The sequence below is a fragment of the Lissotriton vulgaris genome, chromosome 1_1 (assembly GCF_964263255.1).
Source record: "Lissotriton vulgaris chromosome 1_1, aLisVul1.2, whole genome shotgun sequence".
In the NCBI taxonomy this organism is placed as follows: Eukaryota; Metazoa; Chordata; class Amphibia; order Caudata; family Salamandridae; genus Lissotriton; species Lissotriton vulgaris.
The window spans coordinates 1,922,684,669-1,922,710,083 of NC_141685.1; the positions used below are offsets into that span (position 1 = coordinate 1,922,684,669).

Here is a 25,415-nt window from a genome sequence, read left to right on the forward strand (position 1 = left end):
CATCAATGATGTCATAAATGATGTCACAGCACATATCATGAGTCCTGATATATGTGTGGTCATAAGCAGTGCATGGTGTGTGCAAGTTATAGTTAGCTCTGCTTACTATAACTGGTGAATTTCTATTTTGTTTTGGTCCAAAACATTACTGTTGTCACTGACATATTCACCAAACTATAACTTTACTTTTACTTTTTTTCAGTGAATACATATATGTGTTGTTGTGTATGTATATCGTCATCAGACCCTCTGATAAAGGGGGAAACATATTCCTTTGGGGACGCGAGATGTATGTCGCTGAAGCTTACCAACAACTTAATGATGTAAACTATTAAATATATATATATATTTTTTGTTAAAAATCACTCATCGTTATTTCACATCTCTGCACAGGGGTAACTCGGGGTTGTCTTTTTAATCATAACGAGGTTTGACAAACCATTACCGGCTGGTGATGGTACAGTATGTTCTGTGGCTAGCGGCTGCCAGGTACTAATAAGGGCACTAGACCTAGAGCATAGTAATTTCCGGCACTAGTCCGAGTTCAAAAATAATTTTGAGCACCCATAAGTAATAGGGCACTAGCTTATTACCTGGAATTCATTTATAAAAAGCAACTATAGCTGTTTTTCCCTCTCTTAATCATGGACAGAGTGTAATATTTGCACTTATTTGTTTAGGGCAGTTTTGAAATACTTCTTATGCCTGTGATGAATATAACCGTGCTGAGAGTTAGAATTTGCCTTTAATAGCATCTCCATGTGACAACTAGTATTTTGACACTTGTATCGCTTAGAGAGGAAACGCATATTCCTGGTACTTTCTCACTAAGGGAATACAAGTTTGTTGTGTATATGCACACACATCGTATGAATGTCATGCAAAACGTAAAACGTTTAATATGCGTTTAAAGAAGTGTCCAACAATGAATGTTATAATACGCTTGCTATGTAAATACTTTGTTCCAAGATGGCCACCATGCTTTCAGTCACAGTATGTTGATTTGCAATGCCTCTTTTATGTTTACTCATTAAACACTGGGGTTGTTTGAAAACTTTATTTATGCACAATGCGGTACACGAATAATATCGTGTGATCAAGAGACCGGTGGGTCTCGAAACGCGTAGCGGTAACTAAAGAATACATTTAGTGTTTTTCCACCCTCATTCTGAGTGCGCATTAAATCCTTTGTGGAACCTTGGAACTTTGATTACAGATATATATATACATATATACATTCAAACTGTGTTTGTCCCCAGGACCTCCCGGGTCCAAAACAAAAGAAGCCGCCACTGCAGTCAATGCGTTTTTCAGAAACTTATAGATTTATTTTTCGAACCTCTACAGCATGTAGTCACAGCGAAAACCAACGCGTTTCGTGAGCTTTGAATATAAACACCGCACTGGTTGTTTACTTTTGATTAACTATAAGTTGAAAATTATTAAGACTGGAAATACCAAAATGTGTAATGTTTGAGAGATTGGAAGTAAGCAAGGAATGTATAAGGTATCAGATGACTGAGGCAGCCCACTCGAGGGCTTTTATTTTTACTAAAAAATCAATTCTCATCTTTAAGTTTTCCAGGTCACAAGAATTTCCTAAATGTAATATCATGTAAGGAATTCATATTTTGAAAAAATGTTAATCAACATGGGAATGGGTGTTTAACTGTTGTTTCTGTGAAAATAACATGAAATAATATTTCGCAAAAAAACTACGAATCCCAGAAGGCCATAGGGTCAAGGTGACACTTGGTCGAAATCATGTGACCGATGGGGGAGGGACTCCCTTTTAAATTTTTCTCAGCAAACAGTGTTTGTAACAACCGTGATCAAGTGAGTTGGGAGCTCACGAAACGCGTTGGTTTTCGCTGTGACTACATGCTGTAGAGGTTCGAAAAATAAATCTATAAGTTTCTGAAAAACGCATTGACTGCAGTGGCGGCTTCTTTTGTTTTGGACCCGGGAGGTCCTGGGGACAAACACAGTTTGAATACGTTGCGGTTTGGTTCTACCGCGTGAAGCGACGCACTTGCCAGAAGCGCCCAAACACAAGAGGAGAGCGGAACCGCCTTGGGAGTATACATATATACATATACATATATATGTATTATATTTTTTCACTGCAGCGTGAACAAGGGCACTCGTGCTCGAAACGCGTTGCTGAACTGGCTTTGTGAATATAAATAAACAAGAACTTCTTGCTGATTTGGTGGTCCGTATTTTCCTTCTGTGGATGGCGTAGAGGCTCTGACCGGGTACGCAGATCTAGAGAGAGGAATCTGTGCTCTCATATATATGTATATGTACATATATATATATATACGCAGATCTAGAGAGAGGAATCTGTGCTCTCATATATATGTATATGTACATATATATATATTAGGTGAGCAGACAAAACATAGAGGCTCTGACCGCGTACGCAGATCTAGAGAGAGGAATCTGTGCTCTTATATATATGTATATGTACATATATATATATATATATATTCAATGAAAAAACCATTGGTTTTAGGCCATATATAGTTAGGGATTTGCATTTAGAAAACCTTATTTTACTCGCATAAAACCATTGAAATTCCATATATAGTTAGATGCGCTAACTATATATCGCGCACCCGCAATCCACTGCTGATGATGTCACATATTACATCATTCATGACATGGTTAGTGACATCACTGATGACATCACTGATGACATCACTGATGACATATAGCAAAGGAGGGGTGAAGACGGATCAAGTGTTGATCCTAAGGCTCAGATTACCACTCCAGGAAGGAGGAATGGAAGGTCCAGCCAGAGTCAGAGCCCCAAAGAACAATGTCTAACAAAAACGGACTCGGCTGTTCCTGAGGAAGAAGAAGGGTACGGTCAATAAAGGGGAGAAAAAGAAAGGGTAGTGCTCTGTGGAGGGCTACCCTGGGTATCCAATTTGTTGGAATTAATGGCCTCACACACTCTTGCGAGTGTCATGCTTCATCATTGGCGGTTGCTCCTCGTAGGGCAGGCGGTGCAATGCCCTACGGGCTCACCTCATAGAGGGGCTCTTTATCGAAGATCTTTTTTCCAACAGCCTGTGGGTGAAGTGCAAGTGAGGGGCCAGGGAGAGAATGGATAGTGTAGGGAGGTGATTTAAAATACAGCACGAGGTACCGGAGATCAATTTATTCTGGTGGTTCCCATGCTATATGTTAAAAACAGTGGGTAGCCTATGATCGCCAGAAATTAGGATTCCGTATCACGATCTAGGACTACAATTCGTATCGTGAGGTCGACATGTTTCTCGCTAATGCAATTATGCTGCGATTCTTCAGGACCTAATAATATACATCTATCGCAAAGGAATGACCTAGTAAAGTGTCAACCAATAATACATTTTACTATTTCTTGAAATTAATAGGCATTTAAGATCACTGATGACATCTCAAATGACATCACTGATGACATCACTGATGACAACATCCAGTGACTGTATGTTTCTGTAAAGTTAAAATATGTCTTACATATTGAAGAATGAGTGGATGTATAAGTGTCTGGATGAAGGATTTAGTAGGTGCATGACTGACTGTATGAGTGAGTGATTAAATGTGTCTCACTGAGTGCATGGGTTAGTGACTAAACTGTTTTAATTTGTGCATCATTATATCTGTTGTTCTACAAACTGCTGCATATGTTGATCAGTAGCTATATGAGTAACTGTATGGGTTATTCATTGGTTGTCCAAGTATTTGTATGGGAAACTGAGTGTGTGTGTATGGGTGGCTGGGAGGTGTGTGACTCTGTACATAGATGTGTGAGTAGTTGATTCACTATATGTATGGGTTCAAAAGTGCATGTGGAAACAGCTGTATGGGCGGTTGACTGTGCATGAGTGTATTAGTGAGTGAATGGATATCTCAGTGCTACATGTCAAAGTAAGTACATATGTAAAACACAGTACATGTGAGAGTTGACATCTATAAATAACTGTGCATAAGAGCCAGTGAATGTGTGAGTGGCTGTATGGATCATTGTGAACATGTATCAGAGATTGTATAAGAGAGTAAAGTAAATATGTGTTAGTATATGTTTGAATAAGTAAGGTGTGTATAACTGTATAGTTGAGAAAATGGAGGTGTGATTGATTTTTGGCATAACTGACTAGGTGTGTGAGTAACTCCATGGATGAGTGACAGTCTGTGACTGTCTGCTTACACTGATTGTATCTAAGGTTATATTAGAGTCTGAAGAGGTTCATGGTATTATCACATGAATGATATCATCAGTGATGTGATCAGTCATGTCAAATGAGATGTTATCAGTGATTTTATCAGTGATGTCATTTGAGATGTCATCAGTGATGTCATCAGTGATGTCACTAACCATGTCATGAATGATGTAATATGTGACATCATCAGCAGTGGATTGCGGGTGCGCGATATATAGTTAGCGCATCTAACTATATATGGAATTTCAATGGTTTTATGCGAGTAAAATAAGGTTTTCTAAATGCAAATCCCTAACTATATATGGCCTAAAACCAATGGTTTTTTCATTGAATTTTCAAGGTTTTGTAAATGCAAATTCCTAACTATATATCAACTATAACCTATGGTTTTTTCTGTGAATTTCAATGGTTTTTTAATAGCAAATATCAAAAGCTGTCAAATGTCAAGTACGTGATAGGTAAAAACGTTTTCGTGTTTATGCACGCTGATGTGCTTTGAACGCCCCCCCCCCCCACTCCCCTCTTTTCTCTTAGTAGTACTCTCTCTTTGCAGATAGTGAACGGTAGTTAACGCAGACCTTTACCCCTGTTGTAATCCGTCGTACCTGCTTGTCTCTCCATTTGATTGATTATTATCCAAGCATTTACTGTTTTAGAATTGGTTCTCTTTGGATCATTCTCTATTTACAAACAAGCACAAAGTCGCAATACTCTGTTTAGTCTTTGCAGATAGTGAAAAATCGCATACAAAAATAAAAGTAATCGCGCAAAATCAGTAGACCACTAATTCGATCTCTTTTTGACCTCGGTAAAATACAAACATTAGGAACAACCCTTCATGAGAAATACGAAAATAGTGAAATGAACTGAGCTCCACACCATGAGGGCTGCAAGACAGCTCGACTCCGCCACCCACCCCGCCCAAAATAACGACAAACCCTATGCAAATATTATAAATATAGACAACACACCAGCAAAGAAACAGGGTAAAACATTTTATTAAATAGCTATTTACATAACTATTTTATACTTTTTATTGCCCGATCCGGCTAGCTCAATCGATCGAGCATGAAACTCATGCACTGATAGCAAGCGTTGAGAGTTTGTAGAACGATGGCTTCAGATTTTCCACATACGGTGTAGTGGCGCGAACTGGGAGGGGGCGTTTGGATTCTACCCCTTCCCCAAATAAGATTTTCATACGTGAATGTTCGTTCATGCTTTTTGTCCCTGAGTTGCTTCCATGTCACTGCCTTACACAAATGGCATAAGTCCTGGTTGTTGAGTGCCGTACTTCAGAGTTCTAAGCAGCTCTTGTAACACTGTTTAAACCTTATTTGCACCTGCTGCAGCTTCACTATTCAAAGTAAGTGGGGTCCATTTGTGGACCTGACTGCATTGGAAAACAATGTGATACGGTGCCTCCCTAAACCGCTTGACGGAGGCCCCCGAGGGGCGGTGAGATGGCGCGGACTGAGAGGGGGCGCTTGGCTCCTGCCCCCTCCCCAAGTCGTGTTGCCCTGGTGTGGCCTGAGATCGCCCCCGGCATAGGCGGCCGGCTCCCGGGGTCCGGCGGAATTTTTTCCCTTTTGATGACTCTTCCATTCTGGACCTTGTCCCACAATCCGTTTGACCTGAAGACACGCTGTCGTGGGGCGCCCCTTTACCGTTTTAGTTGCCATTCCGCCCGCTTTTGCTACTCTGTGCCTCTTCCGCCATTCAGCTGTTTACCGCCCGCTCTTGCGACTACAACGTCTCGCTCACCATGTAGTTGAGTGGCTCCCGCTCTTAAGATTTAACCAAACTTTTTGGACTGCTGAAAGCGGTTGTATTCCGACCGCTGGTTGGTGGAGACATTTTGACTATATTCTGGACCTGCATTGTCGCGTAATGCGTCATATGACGCGACGCGTTAGCGCACCCGGAAGTGCTCCGGTGCGCAAGGCGCAGCTTCCCGGAAACGATCCAGAGCGCGCCGCGCAGCGCGTAACGTAAGCATAACAGGTCATGTGACTTGTTAATAAAACTTTTCATTGGTTCATTTTACTTTTGTTTTCCTAATGATGTAAGACTAGGTCATGTGACCTAAAAATAACACTTTTCATTGGTTTAGAACATTTTTTTTTCCCAAACGATGAAAGCCCCACCTTGTTTCTGGATGTTTCAGACTGAAGCTGGCGTCACCATGAGAGCACCACCATCTCGTAGCTCCGTCGTGGCCATTCCGCAAGCAATCATGGCAGCCGCTCCCCACCGGAAGCCTGCGGGAGTCGACGGCCCCCAAGACTTTTGTACAATCTTCAAGGCTGAGGGGACGCTTTCGAGAATGGAACGCAAGCCCTGGCAGACAAGCGTCCGAGTTCCAAGGTGTCCCAGGGCCATTTTACTGGACCAGGCCCAAATCCGAAGAGCCGGCCACCATTTTAAGAGTCCTGTGGCAGCCGCCTATCGCTGCACCGCAAGAGTGGGAGCAACTCAACTACATGGTGAGCGAGAAGCTGTAGCCGTAAGAGCGGGCGCTAAACAGCTGAATGGCGGAAAAGGCACAGTGTAGCAAAAGCGGGCGGAATGGCGACTGAAACGATAAAGGGGCGCCCCACTACAGCAGACAAGCCTCCGCCATGTGCTTCAAAACTGCATATGTATCTCGTGATATCAAGGTTGGGCAACCAGTACACAACAAGCAGTTACGAGTCCCATTTACACCGGCACCATTTTGGGCGCGGCCGGGCAGGTCCAGGATCTAGTCAAACATAACATATGAGGCTGACGTCTCTGAAGCAGTTGACGAACAGCAGGACATAGCAAATAAACATGAAGTCTCTAAAGCTGTTAACTCACTGCAGGACAAAACAAGTAAACCTGAAACCTCTGGAATAATTGTCGCTCAAAAGAACAACACACAAAACTCTGTAGAGCCTGAAGAAAAAAAAACAGAAGGGCACTGTAGTTTCAGACACACTTAACACTAATGACTAAACAAAGATATCGTCTGTTTATGAAGCAGTTATCATCTTCACAGAATTGACAAAGAAGTGTGCAGACACCAATGCTATTAAGAAACACAAGGAAATCCTAACGCATCAGCATTCTCGGAAGAGGTTGACACAGATAACATCTTAAGGAACAAAGAAAGACCTGTTCACTCTTGACACCCCAGGTGCTGTGTATGTTGCACTATAGTGCTGCATCGAGAAAACGGACAACCCTATTGATGTGGATTTTTCATTATTGATTATTGTAAAGAAACGGCGACTCCCCCCTTTAGCAGATTAGCTAAATGTTTGCGTAATTTAGGCATAAAAGTTATATTATTGTTGTTGTTGTTGTTATCGTTATAGTTCTGGTTAATTTCAAAAAATGGTTAAATATATTTACAGTTTTTGTTGCGTTTGTTATATTTAAAAGTTAATAAAGTTTTAAAATCTAACTTTGTTGGAGTGCTATATATGTTTAAAAAATCGGGTGAATGGGGCCTTGAATCGGGTTATTGTCATGTGTGGGCTTTGCAAGTGTACTGCTACAAGATCGGACATTTCAAACTCAAATGCACGTTCTTTATCTTACCTTTCCGAAGCATGGAGCGCAATAGCAGGCAGAGAAAGGGTGATGCACGTGTTGAACACTGCCTGGCCTGGCAAGTTGCTGGCAGTGCCCCCCCTGCCCGCTCCTGAAAGAGGGCACACACACACCGCCGCCCGAGTACTTCACAAATCTTTAAAAGACCATGCGCTTGTTCATGAGGCTTAAATGGTTTATCACCCCTTCTAGAACCCCTGCATCGACCCTCTGACGTTTCCTGGAAGAATTAGCACGTAACACAATACCAAGCCCTGTCAGCTGAAACCCCCGAGAAATCATGGGGCATATTATCAAGGGGGTTTATTTCCGCTTTTTTGGCTTTAAAAGCCAAAAAAAAAGAGATAAAATTATCTCCCTATTACCAAGCTGTCACTAACACCAGTTAGTGACAGCTAAAAGGAGATAGCGACCATCTTGGGCCCCGCTTTGCATATCAGTGATATTTATCACTAATGACATGCAAAGTGGGCGTGCCAAGATTTTAGCGACTGGAAACAGTCCCTAACCATCGCTATCTCCTATTACCAACTTTTGGAGATATTCGCGCTAAGCGCGAATATCTCCAAAACCTAACACCTGCTCTGAGCAGTTTTTAGCCATGTTATCCAATGGGAAGTGGATAACATGGCTAAGAGCATTTGCTGGATAATGCATGAATATCGCTGACTTTTCAACGATATTCATGCATTGCGGCCGTTTTTTATCGCATTTGCGATAAACCTTGCTAATAGCAAGGTTTATGTGCGATAAAATTCGCCGATGTGCGGCGATAATTTTTGTCTCTAAACAAGTTAGAGACAAAAATTATCGCTAGTTGTTGGTAATATGCCCCCGGATTTTTCCTTGCAGGAATCGGGAGGCGAAAGACTAGCACTGAAATCAGTAGTCTCACGCCTGAATCGGGAGGGTTGGCATGTCTGGATACTCTACAGCTGGGGCCATAAACTACATCCGCAGGGCTAGGTGATAGCCTAGGTCCGGCCTGGACAATCGGACACAGAGGAAGAGGAGTGTCAGAGGGTGCGTTAGTGAATAGGGTGAAAGGGAGGTGTCGGGCGGGCACAGGGTGTGATTCTCAGAGAAGAGCAGCGCAGATGGGGGGAAGTATATGGCCCATGCATGAGAGAGAGAGCGGGGGTGACCAGTGCGTGGGGGAGATGCTTGCGAGGGTGGGGAGCCATGCTGAGGATCGGCGGCGTGCAGAGAGTGGGCCTGGTCAAGGCATCTAAAATGGCTGCCGTGCACGACAAAATTGTGGCATTGGACAAAAAGGCAAGATGGCGCAGACAATGTTTATCAATAAGGATTCATTTATAACAAAATATTTACTCGCAGTGACAAAATGGTGGTCAACACTTCCTGATTTCCATCGAATCGAACGTTAACAAACGTCACGCAGCAAAAAAAAAAAAAAAAGCTCACGCACAGAGCAGTTTTTAGCCATGTTATCCAATGGAAGGTGGATAACATGGCTAAGAGCATTTGCTGGATAATGCATGAATATCGCTGACTTTTCAACGATATTCATGCATTGCGGCCGTTTTTATCGCATTTGCGATAAACCTTGCTAATAGCAAGGTTTATGTGCGATAAAATTCGCCGATGTGCGGCGATAATTTTTGTCTCTAAACAAGTTAGAGACAAAAATTATCGCTAGTTGTTGGTAATATGCCCCAGGATTTTTCCTTGCAGGAATCGGGAGGCGAAAGACTAGCACTGAAATCAGTAGTCTCACGCCTGAATCGGGAGGGTTGGCATGTCTGGATACTCTACAGCTAGGGCCATAAACTACATCCGCAGGGCTAGGTGATAGCCTAGGTCCGGCCTGGACAATCGGACACAGAGGAAGAGGAGTGTCAGAGGGTGCGTTAGTGAATAGGGTGAAAGGGAGGTGTCCGGCGGGCACAGGGTGTGATTCTCAGAGAAGAGCAGCGCAGATGGGGGGAAGTATATGGCCCATGCATGAGAGAGAGAGCGGGGGTGACCAGTGCGTGGGGGAGATGCTTGCGAGGGTGGGGAGCCATGCTGAGGATCGGCGGCGTGCAGAGAGTGGGCCTGGTCAAGGCATCTAAAATGGCTGCCGTGCACGACAAAATTGTGGCATTGGACAAAAAGGCAAGATGGCGCAGACAATGTTTATCAATAAGGATTCATTTATAACAAAATATTTACTCGCAGTGACAAAATGGTGGTCAACACTTCCTGATTTCCATCGAATCGAACGTTAACAAACGTCACGCAGCAAAAAAAAAAAAAAAAGCTCACGCACAGAGCAGTTTTTAGCCATGTTATCCAATGGAAGGTGGATAACATGGCTAAGAGCATTTGCTGGATAATGCATGAATATCGCTGACTTTTCAGCGATATTCATGCATTGCGGCCGTTTTTTATCGCATTTGCGATAAACCTTGCTAATAGCAAGGTTTATGTGCGATAAAATTCGCCGATGTGCGGCGATAATTTTTGTCTCTAAACAAGTTAGAGACAAACATTATCGCTAGTTGTTGGTAATATGCCCCCGGATTTTTCCTTGCAGGAATCGGGAGGCGAAAGACTAGCACTGAAATCAGTAGTCTCACGCCTGAATCGGGAGGGTTGGAATGTCTAGATACTCTACAGCTGGGGCCATAAACTACATCTGCAGGGCTAGGTGATAGCCTGGGTCCGGCCTGGACAATCGGACACAGAGGAAGAGGAGTGTCAGAGGGTGCGGTAGTGAATAGGGTGAAAGGGAGGTGTCGGGCGGGCACAGGGTGTGATTCTCAGGGAAGAGCAGCGTAGATTGGGGGAAGTATATGGCCGATGCACGAGAGAGAGAGCGGTGGTGACCAGTGCGTGGGGGAGATGCTTGCGAGGGTGGGGAGCCGTGCTGAGAATCGACGGCGTGCAGAGAGTGGGCCTGGTCAAGGCATCTAAAATGGCTGCCGTGCACGACAAAATTGTGGCATTGTAAAAAAGGCAAGATGGCGCAGACAATGTTTATCAATAAGGATTCATTTATAACAAAATATTTTATCGCAGTGACAAATTGGCGGTCAACACTTCCTGATTTCCATCGAATCAAACATTAACAGACGTCACGCAGCAAAAAAAAAAAAAAGCTCACGCACAGCCGCTGGAAGAGATGTATCAACATATATGAGCCTCCTCAGCCACCCTCAGGAAACATAGGGGATTAGGCTACGTCTCCCGCACCCCCTTATACCTAGTAATTTAATTAAAACGAAGCACAAAATGGCGAATTCCCGTTTCGCTACCAGTTTGCGGCCCAGTTCGCGGCCCGTGAAGCGCTTCTACCGTGAAAAATCATTTTTTTTTTATTTTCCCCACGGGACCCTTTAATAACCCCAACAACATTCCTAGGGGGTCAAGAGGGGTATACCTTGCCCCCTTTCAATAAATTCCCCCTTCGTTTTTCACCTCTTCTTCTCTCTCGATCCTACCGAGAGATAAGATGGCGGCCGCTCCGGACTGTTTAGAATGTTGACAGACACCGGAGAGCCAATCAGCTTTCTGCGCGCAAAGTTCCGTTTCGCGAAAAGTAAGCGAACCGGACCGCAGCCCGGAGCGCTGTTACAGATATATATCTTGTTTTGAACGTTAATTTCTCAAAAACTACTGGAGCACATATCTTGAGACCTAGCAAAGGCACATCGGGCTAACAGTCCCTACAATTTTGCCAAGTTTCGTGCAAATCCATTCAGCCGTTCGAGCTAAAAGTGAGTCCAACCGCCCTATGGAAATTAACATGGGAAAAACGCGTTTTGGGACCCCCCTTTTTTCTCGGCCCCCCCTCGACAAAACCCCCCCAAATTTTCAAGGGCTGCTCAGAAACAAAATGTGCCATTGTCCTGAAAATTTCAGCCGATTCCGTCCACAAACGCCAAAGTTATTAGACATAGAATTTTCAAAAATCCCATAGGGAATTAATCCTAACTATATATACCTACTGGCGAGACGCCAGTAGGTATATATATATATATATATATATATGTACATATACATATATATGAGAGCACAGATTCCTCTCTCTAGATCTGCGTACGCGGTCAGAGCCTCTACGCCATCCACAGAAGGAAAATACGGACCACCAAATCAGCAAGAAGTTCTTGTTTATTTATATTCACAAAGCCAGTTCAGCGACGCGTTTCGAGCACGAGTGCCCTTGTTCACGCTGCAGTGAAAAAATATAATACATATATATGTATATGTATATATGTATATATACATCTGTAATCAAAGTTCCAAGGTTCCACAAAGGATATATATATATATATATATATATATATATATATATATATATATATATATATATATATATATATATATATATATATATATATATATATATATATATATATATTCTTGCTCTGCTTCAGAATTTGTCTCTTCCAATGGGACAGGGAGCGTAATATATATATATATATATATATACCACAATCCTGAAGACATGCAGGTCACGCAAATCAGGTACAGACCACTCAAATAAGTGAAGTCAAGATAGTTGTGCTTTATTCCTCCTTTGATAGCAGCATGACACGTTTCGGCCGGTAAAAATGGTCTTGATCACATGACATGGCCAAAAAACCAACGAGTTTAAATGCTGTGGTGCTCACGATTAATGCTCCTCCTACTTTATCACAAACAGTGAAAAGATACTGAAGGAAATATCGGGAAATATCGGGTTAAAAACTTCAATGGTATTCAAGCTAGCATAATAGTGAGCTAAAATTTAGGGAAACCACTTGCAAATATATCACAGAACAAATACATAAATATATAGATATTCAATCAAGATAAATAAACAATGCTATTATCTTAAACAGTAGTAGACCAATCAAGGGCAAGTGCCCAAAGACTACAATACCAGAAGTAATACCGAAATAAGGTTTGCTTAACAGTATAAAAAATCACACACTGGGCTGGCGGTCATAATCAATGTGAACACACAACAGCAAAATAGATCTGTGCAAAGTGCAATACAAATCACATATTCATTCATAGTAGATGTGTTAAAAAATTCATGAAAGCGGATGCCAAAGAGAAAAAAAGTGCAAGTGCCTAGTGCAAAAAATGCAAAGGGTTCACAGAAGTAAACTTAAAAAAATATATATATGTCATTTATGTTCATCCAACTTTCTTGATCTTTGCAGACACATTGTTGGAGCAATGGTTACATGTGCTTGCGCTCCTTGCGTGCTAATGTGTGACTATATGCATGTAAAATGTGTTGAGAACAACTAAGGAAAGTGGAAAAGGCATGGAAGACCTAATAAGCATGCTCGATATCGTCACTAGGCACTAAAGTTAAACAAGAAAACAATTACCCAAATAATAAAGTATAAAGCGAAAGATATGTTGATGACTTGCTGCTTCAGAAATTCTTTGTACTATCTATACTATCTCCCTTAGGAAGAGGGTATGTTTGCACCTGCTGTTGGTCTCTATTTCTGTAAATATACTAAAATCAGGGGTATAGATCAATTAGGTGAGCAGACAAAACATAGATATGCAGTTCAATTCCAAATACCAATCAACCCACTTGAACTGCTTGCCTTGAGTAACACAGCAAATACTAAATGGTATTTATAAGTGATGGAAGAGGAGGCCACAAACCAGATACATTCATAACTCAATGAAGGGACTTTGCTATTGCAGAAAGCTTCTCAGGCCATTGTTTTTGAGGTGATGCTTATGTTCCAATAACAAAGGAACATGATTGTCGCCATCATATAACATATTTATGGTTAGTAGTTAGATTAGGGAATATATAGCTTTATTAGAAACATGTAACTGCTATTTGCTTTCTTTGCTCTTTGTTTAGGCCACCCTTGTGGCATTCGTTTCCATGCACACATTGTTCAAAAATACAATGCTTCCACTGGATTGAAATAAAGTAATTTTGTTACAGGATTTATAAAACATAAAACTTATCAGTTTAAATGATAACTAGATAAATGTTCAATATCTCCAGTGTGACTAGAAATGCATTACCATATTCTGCTTCCATATAGACAACGCAAACCCCATGAGCCTAAGTGCTACTTCAAATGGTCACTGCAGACAGGCACGCGTGATGATATCCATCATCAAAGCTTTATTTGGATATACAGAATATCATAAAAGCACATAAAAATATAAAACCACAATTCATTAGCATTACATTTCAAAAAAAAGATTATAATAAACAATTCATATTTCAATAAATATTTTAAAAAACATATTAAACTTTAGCAGCTTTGTGAATGTTTAAAAAAAATTCAGCTAAAACTAAGATCAGCTAATAGCCTTCAATCTAATCATCCAGGACCAACTAAGAAATTTGTCCACCCCACAATATCCTTCCTGGGGTTCTCCGTGGTTGCTCTCCATGATCCTCCTTTCTTCAAATCTACAGTCTCACTGCAAGAGAGGGGAGTCCTTCCACTCATTGTGTAAACCATTCTATCATTTAACATGTTCACCCCCGAGCTCGCATTGTGTTGCACCCCATTAGAAAGCTTCTTAAGAGAGTCTGTGTGATTCATAAGACTAGAATATATAACACCACTAAAGACACAAACACATTGATATTTAAAAAAGTTTTTTCCATTTTGGATAGGCGACATTCACAAACGTTTTCACATTGAAAATGCAATTTCTTCTGTTCTTGGGTTGCAAATATCATCACTGTATTAAGTGTGGCTCGCTATTGCAATTTTATCGGCTACATTAAAAACATTTTTTATTTTCATACCTTCAATACTGTGGTATTCTTTGCATACACGGTTTGCTGTGTTAATTTTTGCTTGACCCAATATAGTTTAGATTGAAACTATCCCAATATGTGTTTTTTGCAATGGATGATGCAAGAGTAGGCTTTACCATGTGTGAAACACCTCGCTTTGTGAATATATGCGCCCAATTCAATATATGTTTTTCAAAACGCTTGTTAGATCTACGTTATTTTTCTCTCTCTTTATCCCTGGCCATAACTCAAATTTGGCACCAAGAGCACATGATGGATTCAGGTATGGATGAACCAAAATCATCTGAAACTGAACCCGGGTAAGACCGAGCTGGTACTGACAGGGGACAGTGTCAAACACTGGGGCCTTCATTACTGGCCGCTAGATATGGGCCCAGCTCCGACTCCCTCATCATCGACAAAGACACTCTGAGTCACCTTAAATAGTGATCTCTCACTAAAACACAAGTGGGCCAGGTGGTCTCCAAGTGCTTTTTCCAACTCAGAAAAATTAGGAAGGTTCGGCGCCTCCTTAAATCGGAGGCCATTACCCATGTGGTGATAGCTACAGTGCTGTCCCACCTGGTCTATGCTAATTCTATTTATCTTGGCTAACCTCTCTACTTGCTGAAGCGACTCCAGATGGTGCAGAACTATGCGGCCAGTCTGATTTTGAGCCAACCTAGATGGCAACCTGGCACCCCGTTGCTTATGAAACTTCATTGGCTCCCCATGGCCCAGCGCTGCACCTTTAAAATAGGCTGCACGATTTTCAAATCCTTACACTACAAAAGTCCCATATTCATTGACAAACATATAATAAGGCATACCCCTTCCCGCAATTTGCGGTCCGCCCATCTTGGCCTCCTGCATACACCCTCTTTCAAACGGAAGCGCACCGGTGGCTGTCGATTTGCGACACTGGCCCCTCGCCTGTGGAATTCTTTTCCTCTTGAGATCCGGATTTGTCTGGACCTCATAAAATTCAGAAGAGCACTCAAGACCTGGCTCTATCAACAAGCATATCATTAACTCAAGCACATAATTACATTCTTCTGGATCCCGCTCCTTGTCTTTCACAGCGCCATGAAACCAATCGGTGTTAGTGCGCCTAATAAATTTCGTTTAACATAACATAACATACCATAGCAGGTATTTTTAAGGTCAGCTAAGTCACAATACAACAATAGGAAGTTGCTTGAAGTGGGTTTACAACAATAGGAAGTTGCTTGAAGTGGGCTTAATCTCCACCCTGTTAATACAGCTCTCGTTTGATTATATTCCCTGATCTTTTCTGTCAGAGGATGCTACGTAATTGCCTGTCCTGTTGAAGACCCAAGCCAAATAAGCTTCCTTAGGTGTCGCTATGCCAATAAAGATTGTATTTTGGACTAGGTATAGTACAGTATGGAGCTTCTATCAAAGAATATAATTTATTATATTTCATTTGTTTTGAAAACAGGCAAAACTGGTATACGTCATTGAGGTATTGTATTTTTTTCCACTTATTCATTTACAGTGTGCACGGCACGGTCACACTTAATATGTCTGACTTTGTTGAGTACTATGCTCACAATCTTCATACTGTAGATTGAATTTCGGTCACTTAAATCAGTGAATGACATTGGTCATTTAAATTCTCTGTGTGAGAAGTGGTCTATTAAATGTTGTTAACTTTTTGTTATGTATATGGAGGCATACGATTTTTGTCCTTTTGCTTTATTATCAATGAATTATTTTTACTAGTGAGTGATTCTATGGGAACCACTGTTTCCTATTATCTTATTAGTACGAAGGCACACCAGGTATAATTGATTCACACCTTTTTGGTTCAAACATATTTTACCAGCCAAGGCGAGAGCAGAAACACAAGCTACCCATAACTGTTGCTTCTGGTTCAGTTACGGAACTGTGAAGCAAAATATTTAATACTAAGAAACTCTTTGATTATATTGAAGATAATTGTATGGTGATGTTTTGGTTCCAAGAACATTTAAACTGTGAACCATTTTAAAGAAAACAAAAGCTCACTGAGAGAGAAACTCAAAAATGCTTTGTGTGTGAACAGATGTGTTTTACATCTGACTTGGTGTGACTTGCTTCAGAATTTCCTAGAATAAGAGACGTGTACTTAAGAAATATAGCTTTGTGAATCGGACTATTTACTTTGGTTTTCATATTCATGTACAAGTAAATTTGATTTCAGAAGTTACTCGACATTGAAGCGTTATGTAAACATATTTTGAGAATATATTTATTGAGTGATGAGCTCACTAAAATGAATTTGGTTAACACAGTGCAGTTACCGCACTCAAAAAGTAACAGAAGTCTGGGCTAGCAAGTGCATTTCAAACAAAATTAGTGAAAAAGATTATTACGGGTAATATGGGCGGGATGCCTGTCACCCCCTCCCAACACAATCCCCAAGGATGGGAAGACGGACGCAGTTCTGAACTTTTGGAAGGCGGGAGGGAGTCACCCTCCCGGCCGTATTTGTTAAAATATGAAACAAAATTAAAACATTAAAATAACAGTTTCATATCATGTACAATTTTCATTCATTACATTTCGATGAAGACATGTTCTTTGGCTAACCTTAACAAATCTCTAGTACAAAGGTTTTCCTAGCCGAGTCTAACATCCTGCAAATGCATACTTTCGGAATTAAAATTGTACATCCTAGCATTACGGGCCAACGGCAAGGCCGCAACCGGTATCAGATCCCTACTACCAGAACTCTCCCCCTCACGATGTGAGGGCGGGCGCGCAGAGGACTGTACCTCTGTGCCAACTCCAATTTCCCTTGTCTTGAGGGGGCCCCCTATTTAACTCGACGCCATCTTAAGGGTCGTCCGAGGACTCGTGTGAGGTGTCTGTAGAAGGTAGCGTGGATCCCCCTCCCACCCCACACAGTCTATCACATCCGCCGTCGCGGATATCCGGGCCCCGGGAAATTCGTAGGAGGGGCACCGTGGCCGCCTCCTCCCCTGGAAGGGGCCAATGGCCGTCTTCCCTTAGGCGACCCACACTTCGTGGGTACCGCCTCCCCGTGTGAGGGGCCAATGGCCGCCTCCCCCCGGGCGCTCCCATCCAGAGTGGGTGGCGCCCCCCCCTAGGGACCTTGAAATTACTGCTCACCGATCATGACCTTACCGCCCGACCAAAATAAATACGACATTTGTTTACCTACTAAGGGAGAAAATTATACTGTACCTTGCGACATTAGTCTCCACTACTAGACATTTTATCACGTCATTAAACTTAGACCGTTATCATTCGCTAAACCAGGTATGAAGATGTTATCAAGGAATTCACTTTATTATTTAAATTTAAATTAAAGTATGTTTGAATGGAAAAAAAGTTCCCCTTCCTTCTTCCATTGCTTATGATCTGGTCCCGTCAATACCAGGAGAAGGTTTCCCTGACCTATCTCGTATAAATAACCCGCAGCATAGATTTATTTGATTGCGTTTCCGAATGAATATGAATATGATCCTGTTATTTCTGGGACATCCACAAAACAAATACAGATTAGCAGATCTTGCTCCTTGCCCTTGCAAATCCCATGCTGTGCAGACAGATCTACATATAGCCCCATTTTGAAAAAAATATTCTGAGGAGAGGAAAACATTTATACTCCCAATCCTGAGGCTCCATGTATTTTCTAAAGGCCTTACTGGACCCTTTTGTTTGCTTTTGCGTTGTCTTATTTCTGTGAGCCTGTTTTAGGAAGAGGAAAAAGGCGGGTGTATAACTTAGTAGTACTGTGTACTTTTATTTTATCAACTGTTTTTAAACGTGTTTAATGGCTTATCCCTACCACACCAAACGTGTTTATTACTTATTTTAACTTTGTATATATATTTATATTTATTGGTATGGACATTTTATATGTACTGTTGTGCTTTTGTGGTCTGTTTATAAAGATCGAATAAAGCTGTGTGAACTGAACTGACTGCAGCAGTAAATATTCACCAGCAATTCATAAGATTGTTTATGAAAAGGTCGACCAGTGTCAGTTTTCACAGCCTATCTCGTCTTACTAAGACCATGGTTTAAAAAAACGACTTTTACAGTAAGAAAAGATGTAGAATAGTTACTGCTCTTCCATATAAATTTCCTGTGGCTGTCCTGCCAGATACATGAGCAGGGAGTAGGGCTATTATCGCTGTGAAATGTGCACTTCCCTGCAATGTTTATAGAAACCATTCAAACGAGGCATGCTATCGTCATTTTTTGTTGAGTGTTCTAATACTTCTCGCAAGCATTACAGTCCACACTAAAAATGTACGGACATATAATGGAAAAAATAAAGCAAGTATTGTAGTTTTTGCCAGTCACAATCGTTTTTTGTAAATATTTTTCTTTCTTATTCCTTATCAATTCAGCGAATATAAATCCTTTATAAATTGCCTCTGACTTTGATACGGTCTTTGCCTCCCTCCGATGGTCAACTGTGTGTAGTGCAATGCGCATGAGCTCGATCTTCATTTGAAGAGTCCGATTAGCATTTAAGTATTTTGTTCGTCAGATATCGAACATTTACAAATTATGACGTGCGCCTTCACCATTTAGCTACTAACACTATTTTGGATGGGGAAACTAGTGGTTTCTCAAATTTAATTAGCTTCCAAAATCAGTAGAACGCTTTCGTTTACAAAAACGAATCATTTTCTAAACAATTAAAATGTTGTAATGGCAAGCATAAATCATGAAGCGACGCGCCACTATGAGTTTAGAGAGCGCTATATAAATATTAATAATATACGATAGCGCTCCTTAGAATGTTAATGTTTTTGACCTAAGAATAGCTACTTAAAGATGCATACAAAACATACGACCACAACTGTCACTTCTTTGGGTGTACTCTTGCGCTCGGTGGCCACTAAGGGGCTTATTAGAAGCCCCTTGCGTCACTTTTGCGTCACTTTTAACATGGGAAAAGTGTCGCAAAAGTGGTGCAAGGGCTTGTAAATCTGCCCCATAATCGTCAGCTGACTCCTTATCCATGTCCATCACTACCATTTCTCTGTTTAGGGGAAGCTTAATTTGCATTGCTTCGCTTATATCAGCCTGCTATCAAATGTTTATGTATGCTACCCACCTCCATTGCTTCAAGGCTTCCTCCCGCAGAGTAGGCCTCTTAGAATTCTGCCTAGACCCAGCCTACATTTGTATTCAGTTGATGGCCCCTGAACCTTTCATAGGGTCCTGCTTGGAAGTGCTTCTCTGCAGAAGCTCTTATGTATTACATTGCAAGTGTATTGCATGTGGGCTGTGTATGTATGCATGAAAATGCTTGGTGCACACTACAGCCAGTCCGTCCCTGGTTAGGTCTTGAGCAGGGGGCAGGCCTTTTACGTACCTGGCCCCTTTCCACTGGAATGAGTTGTCTCAGCACATTTAAAATGTGTTCATATCATATTAAGTTTAGGAAACGAATCAAACCAGTTTTGTTTTAGCTCAGTAGTCTACTTTGTGCCTGCAACCTGCCTAAGCTCAGAGAGCCCTCCTACGTACGCAATAATAAATACATTTAACATAACATAACAACATGTTAAAAATGCCTTAGTTAAAAGCAATGACAGACATGGTGGTCTGCTGACCTCAGCAGGCCATCATTCTTGTGATGGGTCTGATTCATAGTGTGTTGCACTGTCAAACAACCTCATTAATACTCATGATGTAGGTCAAGTTGAGACCCACTACAAATTAGGTTTTTGTGAACCGTCCTGTTAGTACACATGTCGGTTTGCAAAAACTAAATGGATTCTCTAAGTCGGTGTGCAACTTGGGACCACTTTTACCAACTCTATTCTTAGAAAATCTAGCCCTAAGTTATCAAAGTGTAAGTCTAGAGAGATTTTCTACTGCTTGCCGTGCACTCAGTAGTTTGTCTCTTCATATTTCGCGCTGAATTTTATTGAGTAAGGTGGAAATAATTGTTGGTTAGTGCATGATTTTTAGCCAATGTGGCAATGTTTGTGAGTGGATGTTTATAAAACTAACTTATTCTGATATGTGTTTTTATCAAAATGTGTAGAATGCCTAAAAAACGACATTGTTGCTCTGATTTACGTGTTTTATAGATATTTGGTGAACTGTCACCAGTTTAATAAACAACGTAAACCTCCATCCCTTCTCCTGTCCTGCCTCATACCTGCCACATGAAACGTGTCTTGATGAAATTACACATCAATATGTGTAAACTAGGAACCAGGACCTGTTCCTGATATATGTATAATGTCCCAGATATATTCTAGGTTCAGTTATTGTAGCCCATATGAATGACTTAATGTTTTTAATACTCAACAGATGAAAAGCTAGCTCAGTGGTAAAATAGAGATTGTCGACCATCGTTCCTGTGCCTTCTATATGTTTGTATTTTTTAAACAAAGTAATGTATAAGGGAACCTATTGGGTAGTATTGCTTTACTTATTATAGAGATCGTTGCCCTCCAGGTATATATGTTTCTATAGACGTTGGTGGCATTGTTGTAATTCAGTCCCTCTGTTTACCTGAGTGCACCGAAATTCATATCTATATTTTTACACTATACTATATTTACAGGAATTCTTTCGGGTTATTAATATACTATTTCCTTTTCTCAGGTTGTTTGGTGCCAAGTCTGGTAGTAAGCAAACCTCTGCTGCAAATCCCGAAGGTGCAAAAACATCATCAGCAATGTCCAGCACGAATGCGACTTTGTCTCGACAGGTTAGCCTTGACTCGCCCTCTTCCGGGACGGGCAGCATGGGCAGTGCTGGTGGCCAGAGTGGAAACAGCAGCCCCCTCTATAGCAAAGCTTCTGAGCTCATGACGGATGTGATCAGTTTAAGTCATTCGTTGGCCTCCAGTCCAGCATCGGTGCACTCCTTTGCATCGGGTGGCCTCGTGTGGACCGCCAATCTGAGCAGCTCCTCTGCTGGCAGCAAGGATACGCCAAGTTACCAGTCGATGACAAGCCTTCACACAAGCTCGGAATCAATTGACCTCCCCCTCAGCCATCATAGTTCTCTGTCTGGATTGGCCTCAAGTACCCAAGAACTTCAAAGCATGCTAATGAGGACTGGGAGCGTGAGATCTACTCTCTCAGAAAGGTAAGCATTGATGTCCACTTCCACTTGCAAGTTCTTGGCATGTGGCGAAAGCCAATGATAATTTATATCCGTTATATCATGGAGAACAGATGCTGATCCTTTTGCATGTATTTACAAAACCAGGACCTTGGCTTGTGCCTTATTGACTGTTGTCAGCAGCAGCCTAGACTGTACATGTTAGCCCAAATGTTACTTGGCTTTCCAGGAATTTTCTATTAGAACTGGATGATTTGTTTACTAATTTGATTTAAAAAGATAACATTCGAGTACTTTCAATCAAGCATGAACTTCAAATCTTTAGGATGAGCTGTGGCCTTATAAAGAAGGTCTGATACTTAGAATTAGCAGATTTTGAGTCTGAACTTTGTTGTACATTCTATCTTTAGAATGGCTGTTTCTAAGTAAAGGCTAATTAAGAGTTTTTATGACTAATTAAGTAATATTATGTGCTGTTAAAAAGGACTGGTTTGTTTACATAGTTTGCCATATGTTCAGATACAGAAGTATCATTTAAAATTCCAAACCAGCGACCGAAGTATGCCAATATTGTCGAATGAAAACAAATGGACTGAGTAGGACAGATGGTGTGTGAATCATTGTGGAGATTAGCAGAATAGACGAGTCTGGCAATACTTGTGCACACCAATGCCAGATGTAAGTGCCCCAGAAATGAGGAAATACAAATGTGTAGTTGTTTAGAAGATCTTTTTCCTATAAATAATTATTGATTACGTCCACTGGAGTATTTCTTTGGTGACTATCTGACATGGATATGATGGGCCATTGTCCCAGAAATGTGGACAATGTATTCTCTTGCTGCTCCCTCATGTTAATAATCCATCTGTCTGAGATAATTTCAGCTACTGGCTCAGATGTGGCATCCAGATTATTCAGATGTGGTCAACGTGTTTCTCGAGTATGTCGATAGCAACAGAACAATTGTACAACAGCATTTAGACTTCATGATCACTTACAATACTGTTACCAATGCTAAAATACAACAGCCACTGATGAAATTGTGTGTGGAAAGAACAAATAAGTATGAGTAAACCATGTGCTTTCTGTCTTGCCTTGGCATCGAATTAATAAAATGAAAATACAACAGTATAAATCATTGTGAGAACATGCACATTTTTGCTTAGTCACCTCAATTTTTTTGTTGAATGTTTTTGCTGTTTGTTTAGACTTTTAACTCTTGGGCTCCACTGTCCAGTCCCCAGTATATGTGCTCTGACCCCTAAAATAGGTCGAACCTGGCTAATCCATGATTGGCATATTTAACCCTCCTATTAAACCTTAGTATATGGAGTAGAAACAGCACCCAGGGCATGGAAAGTTAAAGGTTACCTGTGTACTACAGCGCTTATTTTGTCATCCACTAGTGTGACTAGGAAAATATGTCTCCAGGCTTATTCTTGTAGCCTGCCCGCTGCAATTTAAGGCTGCAACTGGACCTGCTAAAATAAAGCTTTTTGGTGGGCACCCCCTCCCTCTTTCAAATATTTGTAAGTAACCCTTCTATAGCCTTGTGGCCCAGAAAGTTTGTTGCATGGTATTTAAAAGTTGTACATGTATAAAATAAATGATACCATGTCCATACAGTGACAAGGCCCTACAACATCTGCGGTCTGTGCAGGTAAAAGCAGTGGGGCGGTAGGGCCGGGTGGGGGAGGATTTCGACGAACGATGACAAGGGAAACTTATTTATTTATTTATTTTTCCCTCGTTAGTGTCCGTCGACCCCCCCCAGGCCGTTCCGCCCCACCGCTCTTACCTGCACTGGCCGCTGCTGCTCTAAAAACTATTTTCACTGGGGGTATACCTAGCTGGCCTTTGTATAAATCCAAATTACTGATTAAAATACACATACTGTATCTTGGGAATGAGATCAGCTAGACAAATGACTAAACTGCTATTTTTAATAGTTATAAAAAATCTAATTTAATGATGAAATCGGATTTTCTTCAACTAGTAATGAAAATTATTTTTAGGAAACTACCCTTTACCTGCCTGAACTGTCAGAAGGCTAATTAGCATTAGCCCCTGCCAACTCCTAGCTTGTGCTCAGCCCAGGAAGAGTTTTGAAAGAGCCATGAAATCTGAAATTTGCATTGACAGAGATGACCTCTGAGCTCAGTAGAATTAGAAGGGTTGAGCTGTGCACTTTCAGTTAATGCCACAGTGTCAAGTCCTGCCTTGAAAAGTCTTGTGAGGCACATGTAACAATGTGGTAGACTTGAAAGCAAGAGAACAGGATGTTAAAGCACTTCTTGTGTATCCACTGCCAGCTACAAACTGAATTTTGGTGTGGACACTGGTGATTACCGTAGTTCATTTCCCTACACACACTAAGCCTGTGGCTGAAGCGCTTTGCCTTATTAGATTTGCCCTGGCACATTCCACTTTCATCCTGTTGGCTGTAAAGGAAACAGGAACTACTGAAAAAGTAGGTAGGTCAGGGGCTGGGAACAATTACTTCTTTGGTCAGAGAGGAAATAGGATTTTCGTAGGGTGTCTCCCACCCACAGGCTTGTAAACCATACAAAAATGGTTCTGTGGGGGATCACAATTAAATTGAGAGGTGTATTGAATACATAGAAGGAACAATATATCCGGTGAAGGATATATTGACCACAATTGAAAAAAAGGGAACTCTTTAGTATTTAGCCTTTTAGTGGATTAATTCAAAATGCATTTGGCAAGCTGTCCAAAACAAACAATATAAGGACTAAGAATACATTGAGTGAGTGAGTCGTGACTGGTGACTGAGTGTTACAAATGATTAAACAAATACCAAATAAGTCATACATATAGATAAAACAATAAATCCAACAGATCCACTGTAAATCACAATAGTCTCAGATGGATAAATAATTTCTTTAGTTCGTTGAGACTCTGTGTAGATTGATACATAGACAGAACGTCGACTTTTCAACCCTAGATGAAATACGCTGATTTATGTGCATCTATAGCGGGTCTTCATCAGGACTGCAGGGAGGTAGGACAGCCTAGGAATGTAAAAGGAAGTATGGTCAGGGCCTAGTGTGTGTCAGAGGTTGAATCAGCCCTGGCGTCGCTGTATGGGTCGCCGGGCCACCTCCATCACATTCTGGGCTGAGGCTGGCTGTGGGCTTCGTGTCACTCCCTGGTCCCTCTTATTCCTCCACGCAGGCGGCTGCCTCGGCGGAGTTCGAGTCGGCGTCATTCCGGCGCCTCCCTTTGGCCACTTTGGCTCCAGCTCCGCCATGGTCCCCGACGCGGTTTGACTTGGAGGAGCCCTATCTGGCGTCTCCTTTGGCGCCAGATGGTGTTGACGTCCTGCCTCAGGCGGCGGACTCTACGGCTCCAGACAGGCGTCGGGTCATGGATTCGTCTTCGGACGCTCCCTCTTCTCTGGAGGTTGGGTGCCTACTAGTATCATCTTCCCCGGAGACAGGCCACCGCATGGTGGCTTTTTCACCAGCGTCATAGAAGGGCGGCTCCCTGCCATTTCCTAGGCCACAGTGTTGGCCGGAGGAGCGACAGGTCCCCCACTCTTCGGTTCCTTCTGACTTCCAGGTCTGGCCTTAGCCCGCCCCGCTTGGGTTCGGGGACGGCTGTCTTAGTTTACAGTCATCGCCCACGGAGGAGCTGCTTTCTCCACTGCGCGGCCCTACGGAGGCGGGTGCGGCCTTTGCTCACGCAGTGTACACGGCTGTGGGCATTCTGGGCATGGGTGACCCGGTTGCTCATTTTTCGGTGGACCATCTCTTTGAGGTTCTCCACCAAGGCTCTGGTGCTAGGGAGCTATTGCT

At 41.8% G+C, this 25,415-nt stretch overlaps 1 protein-coding gene across 2 annotated transcripts in view; it reads left to right on the forward strand.

Moving 5' to 3' along the window:
* The window catches only part of NAV3 (neuron navigator 3), a 1,035,010-nt gene that overhangs the window by 691,486 nt on the left and 318,109 nt on the right, over nt 1-25,415 (forward strand). For both annotated transcript variants that reach the window (XM_086919576.1, XM_086919578.1), the window contains exon 16: nt 21,133-21,621. In XM_086919576.1, coding sequence (XP_086775702.1) covers nt 21,133-21,621 — 489 coding nt within the window. The remainder of the gene's footprint in view (nt 1-21,132; nt 21,622-25,415) is intronic.